A 12,009-nucleotide genomic window follows, 5' to 3' on the forward strand; every position below is an offset into this window, starting at 1 on the left:
GTTGTGCAGCTTCACTCCACTCCACCGCAATAGTAGTCACTATTGATAACTATGTATATAATTTGTATGAATTTTAAAATAGAAATATTTTTAGGAGCTTTCTCAAATGGGGAGACTAAAGAGATGATTCTCTTTCTAATCATGAGAAATAATTTTTTTTTACATTAGTATTTATTTTTAATTTAATATTTAAATTTTAAATTTTCTCCTTTTTTTTCATGGCATAATTAGAAATAAAAGGGCAACAAAGAAATTACAAAGAGGTTTTTGAAGGATAAAATAATGCACTCCATTCAGAGGGGAAAACCAAATTTGCATAGAAGAATTGTCCTCATGATTAGACATCTACTACATTGTTCGTATCCTTAAAAATATAGAGGGTTCTAATATCATAATCGTTGTGAAGCCAATTGACAATTTCTTAAATAAGCATTGAGTAGATGTGAAAGTTAAAACCCGTCTCTCCATAAAAAGGATTGATCTCTAATAGTTAATTATTCTTGAAAATCACATGTTTATAAGCACAAAAATCAATTATGATATAGTTTCCATTCAAGGGTTATGAATTCTGCCAAAAGAGCATATCCCATACTTGTAAAATATAGAAAACTTGAAATTTGTCTTCTAGATGAATCTATGTGGACCCTATCATGTAACAATTGGTGGAAAAGAAGTAATTCTTGACATTCAATTTAACAAAAAGAAAGGTGGAGAGATCCAAGAATTATTGCTAGTGATGTTTGAACAAAGAAGCAGTAAAGTTAGCCTGAGATACATGGATTTATTGAAAGATATACACATAAGTCCATCACTTATTATTAAAGATCATGTTATTTCTTCATTTCTAAGATCACCAAAGAGGCTCCAACATCAAAGATGCATTATAATGAGATAATATCTTGTAAATCTAAATCCATTTGACAAAAGAAGGGAGCTCTAAGATTTCTAATGTGCAACCATAACTCTTTAGCATTTGGACGATCACTTACACAAAGATGAAAATTATCATAGGGAGAGAAACATCTTGAGCAAGGAATGAGCTCACATTGCACTTGAAACACTAGTGATTTTTGGGTATGACATTGTGTAGAGTCAACCATGCAAAAAATATAAATTTGTTTAGGAATATGAGTACACAAAATGTGGGATTAAGGCATGATATATTGTGATGATTTATTGTGTCTTTGCAACAATTATAAATAGAATTGGTGTTATATTTTCCTTCCTTACTCGCAACCTTTATAAGGAGTTTATCTTTAGTCTCATGATCCTTAAATTTACATCTTGGGGAATTTTGGTATATGATTTCAAGAGATTATAAGAGTTATTAAACCAAACATATAATAGTTTAAGTTGAGAGTTAATAATATGCACCATATATAGGATATTAGAGGCAATGTGTGCCACTACATAACTAAATATCATACCAAAATAAAATGGCCTCTTGTTTTAATATGATCTACATATCCATCTCAAATTTTGTTGGTAGCTTTGATGATACATTTCAACAATATGATGAGTTGTTTTTTACAAGGTTAGAGAAAATTGAATAATCCTTAAGATAATTATGTGTTTAAACATATACATATAATTTATTTTTTTCATATAATAAATTTTATACTAATTTGTTAATTAAGGTAGTATTCATCTTTTTATTATTTTGCAACCTTGAACACCAAGCATCTTCTTTGGAGTAACTATACTCCAACTAACTCGGTGATTCCATTATATCCTTCAAATTTCTCAAACCAAATAGTCAATTTAAGTAACTTATTAATCTAATCACACACAACTTGTAGGAGAAACTCAAGTACTTTTCTAGATTAGATGCATTTCTAAAACTAGAATATTAGAAAGTCTTGTATGTTGTTAGTTAGTTAATAACAACTTTTGAAAAATAAATTTAAATTTTTAAAAGTTCACTTTCATGTCAAATGTTGCACAAAGATCAATCATTTAATGTAATAATTATTAGTTTCATTTGTGTGTTGAAAGCTTTGCAAAGTAGCAAGATGTCATTGGCACACAAAATGAGAAATACTTTGGTCTCTTCTAGAAACCTGCATTGGGAGTCAAGTACCATATTTACAAGCTTATGCATGTATATAAATAGTTTCATCATACATAAAAAACAAATAAATGTGATGACAAAGGAACAACATTGAGTATCTTAATTACTACATGATGAACATAATAACATATTGATAAACAACACTGAAACCTTCAATTACTCTATGACTGTCTTTATGTTAAGTATCATTTACAATTTTTATCAAAATTTTTATGGGTTGTTCATGTTGCTTGGAATAATATTTTTTTTTCTTTTTACCTGTTTTCACCTTACACCAATGAAGGAGAAGATAATGATTTAAGTAAAAAACTGACACAATTTTTTTACAAAGGCTTTTAAAAACCAAGTTAATTGAGATTGGTCCTTCAAGGTTTTATTAGGTTTCTTAGCTTTAATGTGACATTTTTGTCTCCTAATAATCCAAGTATACTTATTATTGATGGGATTAATATCTAACAAATTGCAATTAGAGACCAACATAGAAATTTTAGTGCTCTATGTGTTAAAAAAAAATCATGAACTTCTAACCGACTTAAGATCTTATTAAAATCTCTAAGAAGGCTTAACATCATAGAGAAAGTATCATAAGATTGATATACGCATAAACAATTCATCCCCCTTGCTAGTTTGTTGGTAGCATATATTAATGAATATATCTAAGTTTGAAGAGGAAAAATTTTATGATTTTGAAAAAAATTAAAATTTTAATAAGTTAGTTTTCAGGATAAAAACAACTTAATTAATTTAATTTTTAAAGATTTGAAATAAAAAAAGAAAAAATAAAAATTTAAGGTAGATTGAGATATTAAATTTGTACAAAAATAAAGAGACTTAATTTTTTTGAAAAAAAAATTAAAGACTTGTCACTCATAATCTATATCGGAAGAAAAGAATGTAATTAAATTTAATAAAATATATATTAATATTATGTATCATATTCAATAATAAATTAATATAAATAACTTTAAAAACTTAACATAAATTTTAAATTATATAAAATAATCATATTAGACATCTTACATTAAAGCAAAAACATGTAATAAATAATTAAAAAATTATATATAAATATTATATATGAATCTTTATTTATTCGAAAAATATTTTATAACCACCCAATAAAAAAAGAAATTTTTTATACAATAACGAGTTCAAACTGATTTTCAACACTAAATTATAATAATGTTAATTAAGTTTTGGCAATTTTTTAACTTATCCAAATCAATTTCTTGACAATCTAAATATTATATCCATGATTAGCGTTAGACATGACAAATGGCTCTAAAAAGCAACTAAGTTAAAATAACATTTTAGTCTATAGAAATATTATATCTTTTGATTTAATTTTTTATAAAAAATTATTTGATTTTAACCTTTAAAACTATAAAAAAAATATAGGTAATTTTAATCCTTAAGAACTAAAATCACGTGTTTTTTTTTTTCAATATATAGACTATAATTAAAGAAAGTTTTTATCTAACTAAAATCAAAAGAGGTAATGTTTTTAAAAACTAAAATGTTAATTATTTATTAACGCATGAAGCTGCATAGCATAGGAAAAGAGAACAACCAAACAAGAGTGCTTCACCCAACACTTTCCAGAAAAAGTGATACACAACTTAGTGAGCATCATATTTTAACTTCATAAACTTTTAATATGAATCCAACTTAGACTACTTGGATAGTTATCATAATTTAACATCGAGTTCAATAAAAAAGGCATTGTTCATATTTGTAACATGCCTCATGACTTGAACTACTCATTATTTGAGGTAAATCACAGTGACAATAGTAACAGTTCTCCCACTTTTTTCACCAAAACGAATCAGTATTCTCCAATTAATTGATGTGAAAATTGGATAAAGAAAATATCACCCTCTAACCTCACAAGCCCTTTTTGTCGGGTATCCAATTGGAATTCATATATAATGATGTTTGCATTATGGTATGTCGAAATAATAGCTTTGCAGTTTATTTATTTTATAAGGACATGATAATAACTTTGTTTTATTATTTTTAAATAACTTAAGATGTTAAAAATTAATTACTAGCTAACACTTAAAGTTGTAGAAAATAAAATAAAATATCAGTGAGAGACATACCATAATAAGATATCTCATATTTTGGTTAGAAAAATAATTAAGATGTTTTTTTTTATCAAGTTTTAATAATTTTCTTAGAATAAGTTAAGTTCTATATTTTAGTATAGCATCAGAATTGATTTAATCTTAAATGTTTAACTCTGCTAATGAGGGCGTTTTTGCCCGCATGGATTAAAGGAGAAACAATTTTAGAGTAAAAGAATAAGGAATTAAGTGAAAAAAAAGATAAGTATATAAAATTTTAAGTTAAATAAAATTAAAAATGTTATTTTAAAATATAAATGACTGAAAATAAAAAAATTAGATAATTAGTAATTTAGAGATTTAAATATTTTAAAAAAGTTTGTAGTTATTTATATGATTTTAATTAATAATAATAAATTTATGTGTTAATTTAAGTGAGAAAAAAACAATTTAAATACATTAGTAAGAATTTAGAGGTTAAATTTTCTATAATGATATTTTGAAAATATCATTTTTGTTGTAAGCTATTATTGAAACTTATGTTGTAAATTTACTAATTGTAGGTAAATTTAGTAAAAGAATTTTTTTGTTAATATAATAATTGATATAGTCTATTTTAAGGTACAAATTGTTTAATACTGAAATGAAATTGTTTTTATTAAATTTTGTTGCTTATATTGTAAATTTAAAGTTTATAGTTTACTTGTTTAAATAGATTTTAGATGGCATCATCTTCGTCTCATAGTAGGGTGTTAAATCTCGGCCCCAAAGATAATTTATTACTGCGCTATTAGTCTATTCATGTTTTAGAGCATATTTGCGATGACCGTGAACACCCAATATTGAGAGTAAGGAGAGGTCATTTCATATATGCTGGCATGGAAGGAGTTCTAATAGAGATTATTCCTCATTTGACAGTAGCAAGATTTGCTGGAGTAGCACAATTGGCTAGTATTTCTATTGACCGCCAATTGATTATAGCTTTGGTAGAAAGATGGAAGCCAGAGACCCATACGTTTCACATGCCTCTTAGAGAGTGTACTATTACTCTTTAAGACATTTCTATTCAGATGGGTCTTCGTATTGATGGAAGACCAGTTATTGCCCCTACAGGAGGTGACAGGGCACAAATCGTTGAAGATTTGTTGGGAATTAGACCACCGAGTTCTACATTTATGGGGGCAACTTGAAACTTACTTGGTTGGATGAACATTTTTCCCATGTTGGGTTGCACAACCAAAATCCCATTTAGCTAACTCGCTTTGCTAGAGCTTATATTTTGATACTTATAGGTAGATTTATGTTAGCTGATCATTCTAGTAGCAGGGTCCCGGTTAGGTACCTTCCCTTACTTGAGGATTTGAAGATAACTGGGCAATATAGTTGGGGAGCTGCAGCGTTAGCATTCCTATACAGAGAGTTATGCATGTCTATAAATATTGATCGGTCTGGTGTTGGAGGATTGACTCCACTTGTGATGATGTGGGTGTGGGATAGGTTTCCATTTCTAGCTCCAGGTGATCCCCCTTACACACAGAATGATCTTCCTTATGGCGCATGGTATGCCTATAATGTTCATTTTTTCATTAAATATTTACACAACAGTATTTTATTACAAACAGTCATACTAATATTTATGTTTTTATAGGCTTACCAAACTTGAAGGCTTCACAACATTGCCTAAACGACCAAAATAATTGATGAAGGATTCTGAATCTATTATCCATTACGTTACCTCTCACATAATCATTGGTCTCAATTTTGTAAATTGACCTTGGAACATGTAATTGCATGTATTCTAACCATCTTGGCAATGTTGCATAAGATTCATCCCAATCACCAAATATTGTCACAATTGCTTTTTACTTTGCTTTCCATGCTTTTTTGTATGAAATTGAATACCCAAATTGTCCACTTATTATTTCTTGGATTAATGAAACGGGAACTGAAGGTTCTTCTTTTACCATACCTGTCAATAAAATTAAACAATTCTCAGCTAATGATCATTTCAAAATAATTTTAAATAGACAAACAAAAATAATCTCAATTGAGTTTCACGTACCAAGAATGCATGAATAAATAAATTTGAATATAACTTTTTGTGGTCTTGAGAAATTATAGTATTTACACAGGTATGCATATCAACCCATCTCGTAATTTTTCACTTATTTGAATTTTTGGATAGTAATGCTCTTACTTTCCAAAGACACCCGGAATTATGATTCACACACTTGATAAAATAAGTTGATGCTTTTGACTCAACCACAAAAAATGTTTTATGTTTCTTCATTGCATAATATTTTATCGCCATTTTTACCTCCTCTTTAGAGTTAAAGAGTTGTCCAACATATAATGCATCTCCTTGTATCAATGATTGTGACGAATGCAACTCAGAAAAATCTAATTCTTGATCAAGATGTTCCCAATTAATAGCAGTGTAGTGTGAACTTATGTTCCAAAAGGGTATTATAGAATTTGTATTAAACTCAACTAATGTTAGTTAAAAATATTTTACAATTATTGTATTATATAAAATTGTACCTGTAAATTGTCTTTGCATATCGTTATTTCTTTCAGTGTTTGGAATATTCATCATTGAATCAAAACCATCATCCAAATTAGTATCAAAAGAACTATCTAAAGGAATTTCTCCTTCATCTTCATAGTCATCATCATACTCATCTTCTTCATCTGTAGATGCAGCAACAAATATTTATTAATAAATTATAAAATTTTAAACATCATATAATTTAAATAAATATTATACATTACTTCCTCCAATTGCCTACTCTTCTTCATTGTCACTAGCATTAACAATTGAGAGTGACAAACATAACGAAGTTTCACTTACCTGAGAAGTTTCACTAACCGCAATATCCACATATAACTCAACTACATTTCTTTGATGTCGTTCTTGACAAGCACTTATCATACAGTCAATGTCTTCATCATCACCTATATCTAAAATTGTGTAGTTTTCACTCCTTGCATCAACTAAAATTCGTGAAATCAGTCTAGAAATTACATTACTATTGCACAATCTCAATTTTGTATGTATTTTTTTCAGCATCTCAAAATTAATTCCACATTCTATTTTAATCATCTTCTTATTTCCTTCAAATATGATACCCTCGTTTCCTTCATACACTCTTCCATTCCAATATAAAATAACCACAATTTCAATCATCTTGCATATCAAATTAAAAAATACAGCAAAAAATATTACAAAAGTATACCTAAACAAATAGTAACAAAAAATATTACAAAAATATTAAAATAAAAAAATATTTATATTTATATTTTTAATAATATTATATTAACATTAAATAATTTAATTAATTACTACAAATATTTTTAATTTCATTAATTCATAATAATATTAAAATTATTAATTCAAACTTAATTGTGATAATTAAAAAATTAAAATTATAAATTAATAACATTCTAACCTTCAGTTTCTTCTATACTCGACAGCTTCTTCAAAATTTTTTGCAACTAATACACACTCATCCACCTATATATATGCATTTTAATTGGATAAAAACTACTAGATAAAAGATTGTTTTTTATTTTTTCCAAAGGGTAAAGAGGTGAACGAGAGAAGTGTCAGCATCAAAGCAATCGACACAGCGCAAGTGTCGGCATTCTATCGGCCGATACACAAGTGTTGCCAAAAAGAAAATTGACACACATGTGTTGAAGTACAACGAGCCGACGCATATGCCACGTAGCAATAATTAGACTTAGTGTCAGTAGTTTCATGGCCAACACTTTACATTGTATCGCCAGAACATTTTACGACACTTTTATATCACCCTAGACACAGTATTTGTTACAAAACAACCTTATATGGAGAAATTGTTTTTCCTTTAAACCTACGCAGGCAAAAAAGCCGCTAATGAGAGTATTAAAATATCTCATATTTATTAAAAATACAACACATATATTATTATAAGGTTTAGATCATGGGGTTTTTCAAGTTGATTGCTTAAATATATTTATTTTCTTGATAAAAAATTTGTGTTACTGTTATTCTTTTTATAAGGTTTTTGCTTTTACCGTTTAAAGATATCTTTGGTTCATTTATAGCCTTACCGACTAAAACGTCCCTACTTCCAATAGTTCAGTCTCCATTTTCTGATACTTCTTAGGAAAATACCCAAGTTTTTTTTTTTTTTCCATAACATATATAAGAGTCAATTATGTCTAAAGCATCAACTAACTCTTTTACACAAAAGCACTAATATCATACATTGGCCTAATATTATAGTGTTCAATAGGTTACAAACCTTCTAAATTTCTTCTTGTCATTCAATTAATTACATCATAAAAGAACCGAAGGTCTACATAGTGACCCTTAAAAACAAATCACTAAACATGTAATTAGTTGCAACAATCTTAAGCTACTCCCTAGTTAGCTCATCACCTACTCCTTTGGTCCATCTAGAGGAGAGTCATTTTATATCTATAACATTGTCAAAAGACACAAAATAAAGAAGAGGGGTGAGTACAAACCTTCATAAACAATAATACAAGGCAATACATATGCTTAAATGAACAGAACATCATTTAGGCATCAACGATATCAGGCATCCCCATACTTGTGCTTAAATGAACAAAACAACATTCAAGCATCAAGCAACAATCATTCAATGTCTTTTGTCCGTGCATTCTCCATAGAGTAATTAATTAATTATCCAACATTTTGTTTTCAGGTTGAGATTGAGAGTTTCGTGTCTGCAACTCGGCTAGTGTCATAGGTATATCTTCTCCCTTTTTCGGAGATAAAACATAAGTGCACAATTCTCATTTTATGATCATTACCAGCAGCCCACACTCAAACCAATCTTGGTATGCTCTAGTGTCTATCAGGATAGGCTAGCAAAGTTCCCACTGCCTACGACACAAGTTAGCTAGACTTGGTCTCTTGTAAGTCTTAGGCACTCTCCTATCCCCTATGGTAAGACCAACACTATTTGCTCCTCGCCTGTACCGTGGCGTATTCAACCTCTTTCATAATCACAAACACAAATAATATCATAACCATTAATTGTCTAACAGACACATTGTAACACCTTATGTTTAATTTCAATAAATCATAATTTCGCAAATTTGGAATAAAATAAATTTTATTTCAAATAAGGTTGTCAATCCTTGGTTTCATCAAATATTTTAAAATAAGGAAAGGAGTTATAATTTCTATCAAGTCACTACTACAGGACCCATTCAAATACATTAGTTTTAAATTAAAATCCTAGTCCTATAACAGTTTCATTCACCCCTTTCACTGAGTCCAGTACTGATGTCTTGATTACCTGAAAAATGAATGTAAGGGTGAGTACTCTACACTACAAAAACATACAATTAAGCATAGAGTCTCACCTCCAGCACATTTCCAATACATTAAATAAATACAAGCACAGGAAACATTATCACATCCATAAGCACAATTCATGAACCCATGCATACTTACGCTAGCACATAGCCCACAATTCATTCAAGACACACGGCTCCTAGCCTATTTTCATTCATATTACACGGCCTTCGGGCCCACATTTTCACAATGTTCATTCAGATATACACACATGTATAAACGACACAAGTGCCCACATCACATATCTCAGCAATATTCTATCCACTAACTCATCCATAACACAATATTCAGCAAATCACACATAAAGGAGTAGGGTAGAATCCTCCCTTACCTTGGATTGAAGACTCACGCCCAAACTCAACCACAGAAATGCTCCCCACATGGCTTTCAGCCAACCCCGAAAATTACCAAGAACAGAGAAAGGGAAGGAAAAATGAAAACCCTAACCGTTTAAAACTCACCTCCAAGCGTTTCCCACACAAATCTGAGCTCCAATCTTGCTTTCAAATGGCTTTGTAGGCAATTAATCGATGGAATAGGGTTTAGAAGTGAGAGAATCGAAGGGATTTCGAAGGGAGAGGGAGAAATTACTCTCCCCGAACCCTAGCCCCTTTTAAATCATTTTCTAGTCGCGACACTCTCGCTACAACGAGATATTATTGCTGCAGCGAAGGGACCTCGTTGCAGTGAAAAAACCCAGAGAAAACTGCACTATAGTTTTTGCAGAATATCGCTACAGTGAGACTGCATCCAGAAATGCACTCCAAACTGTCGCTTTGTCGCTACAACGAGACGTCTCTCACTACAGCGAGAAGGCGACAATTCTGGTCCTTCCTTCTAGGGCCTTCTCGCTACAGCAAGAATCTTCTCGCTGCAGCGAGAACAGTCTAGTATCTCGCTCTGCACTTAGGCACTTCGCCCATTTCAGCCCAACCAGTCATACATACACATATCCATGTAATTAATATACATAAAACATCATTTTCAAATAAATCAACACACATATGAATATATATATATATATATATATAAGAATAATAATAATAATTAATATTACCAAAATTCGGGACGTTACACACATTATAACATCTCTATTTCAAGAGAACAATCAATTACATGGACATGGCTAACAATAAAATTTTTCCAGATTTCATGAACTAAGTTGTAAAATTCATAACTAATTCGATACAAGCCCAAACATCATGAAATCACCAAGGTTTTCTTCCTTTAAATGTCTACTATAATATAAAATTACAGTCAAAATACAAAAGCTTTCAAAGAATTAATTAAGTTTCAGTTTACCTCTGCTGTTCTCAGATCATTTCACTAAATAGCCAGCATATTGTAAAATTCATAATAAATTCAATTCTCATCCAAAACACATGAGACCAGTGAGATTATTCTCATTAACATGTCTATTTTTATGTAAAAATACTTCCAAAATAAAACTATTCCTAGACATCAATTCGTGCTTTAGTTTCTCAGTTCATGTCACAGAATAGTACAATTTAACAACAACATATTGGAAAACTCATAAGTTATTCAATTCATCATCAAAATTCATGAAATCAGTGGAATTATTTCACTTTGGTTAACTAGTTTCCTATAAAAATATAATTAAAAATTTATGGCTTCCAGATTTCAGAACAAGTCCTAAACATTCTCTGTCACTCTTAGTACCATACTTCTCAGAATCAGTCAAATAGAAAAGTCATAACTATTTTCTTTTAAGTCCAAAACTCATCAAATCAGTGAGAATATCTCTATTATAGTCTCTTTTTTCATAAAAAAATAATAAAATAACCCCACTTATAAATTTTAAAATGAAAATAGGTTTCTCAGTAACATGCACAAAACGTTACTCTAATACAATAGCATATTGAGAAAATCATAAGTATTTAAATTTAACCTCAATTTATGCAAACTTAGAGTGAATATTTTACTTATGAAGTCTAATTTTGTAAAAATAAATAAATAAAATAATATTATGGATGGAACTTAAGACAGAGAACTTATAGTGAGCTGTTCTCAGGAAATCATTCACACACATCATAATATTCAAAAAATTCATATCTATTTTGATTCAAATCCAAATCAAATGAAACCAGTGAGAAAAGGTCCATAAGTAGGTATATTTCTATACAAAAATAGAGATAAAATAACACCACAGAGAGAAATTAAAATGAAATTGAATCAAGGCACACTGCTCCCAGAATACTATTTTCATGTAGTAGAAACTTAGAAAAATCATAAATAAATCAATTTAAATCCAAAAAAAGTAAAAATAGTGGGAAAAGTTTCAAAATATAATTATACACATTAATAAAATACTAAAAAAATTTTTTGCAAAGGTTTTCTCATATGTTACATTATTTGTAGTTTAGTCCTTTTACTTTATCTTAATTGCAAAAAGGTCATTTTTTCAATCTATTTGGTAATTCTTTGATAGTGCAGAACGTTTCTAACCAGCTTATGGGTCTTGAACCATGTCTCCACAAGTT

General features: G+C 29.3%; 1 protein-coding gene across 1 annotated transcript; it reads left to right on the forward strand.

Annotated features, from left to right (window-relative positions):
* Nucleotides 1–5,012: 5,012 nt before the first annotated feature.
* LOC113866581 (serine/threonine-protein phosphatase 7 long form homolog) lies at nucleotides 5,013–5,831 on the forward strand. The gene is made up of 4 exons (XM_027501403.1): nucleotides 5,013–5,120; nucleotides 5,205–5,298; nucleotides 5,427–5,694; nucleotides 5,783–5,831. The coding sequence occupies exons 1-4, from the start codon at nucleotides 5,013–5,015 to the stop codon at nucleotides 5,829–5,831; spliced, it is 519 nt and encodes a 172-aa protein (XP_027357204.1).
* Nucleotides 5,832–12,009: the final 6,178 nt, after the last annotated feature.

The sequence above is a fragment of the Abrus precatorius genome, unplaced genomic scaffold, assembly GCF_003935025.1.
Source record: "Abrus precatorius isolate BTA unplaced genomic scaffold, Abrus_2018 Scaffold5, whole genome shotgun sequence".
Lineage (NCBI taxonomy): Eukaryota > Viridiplantae > Streptophyta > Magnoliopsida > Fabales > Fabaceae > Abrus > Abrus precatorius.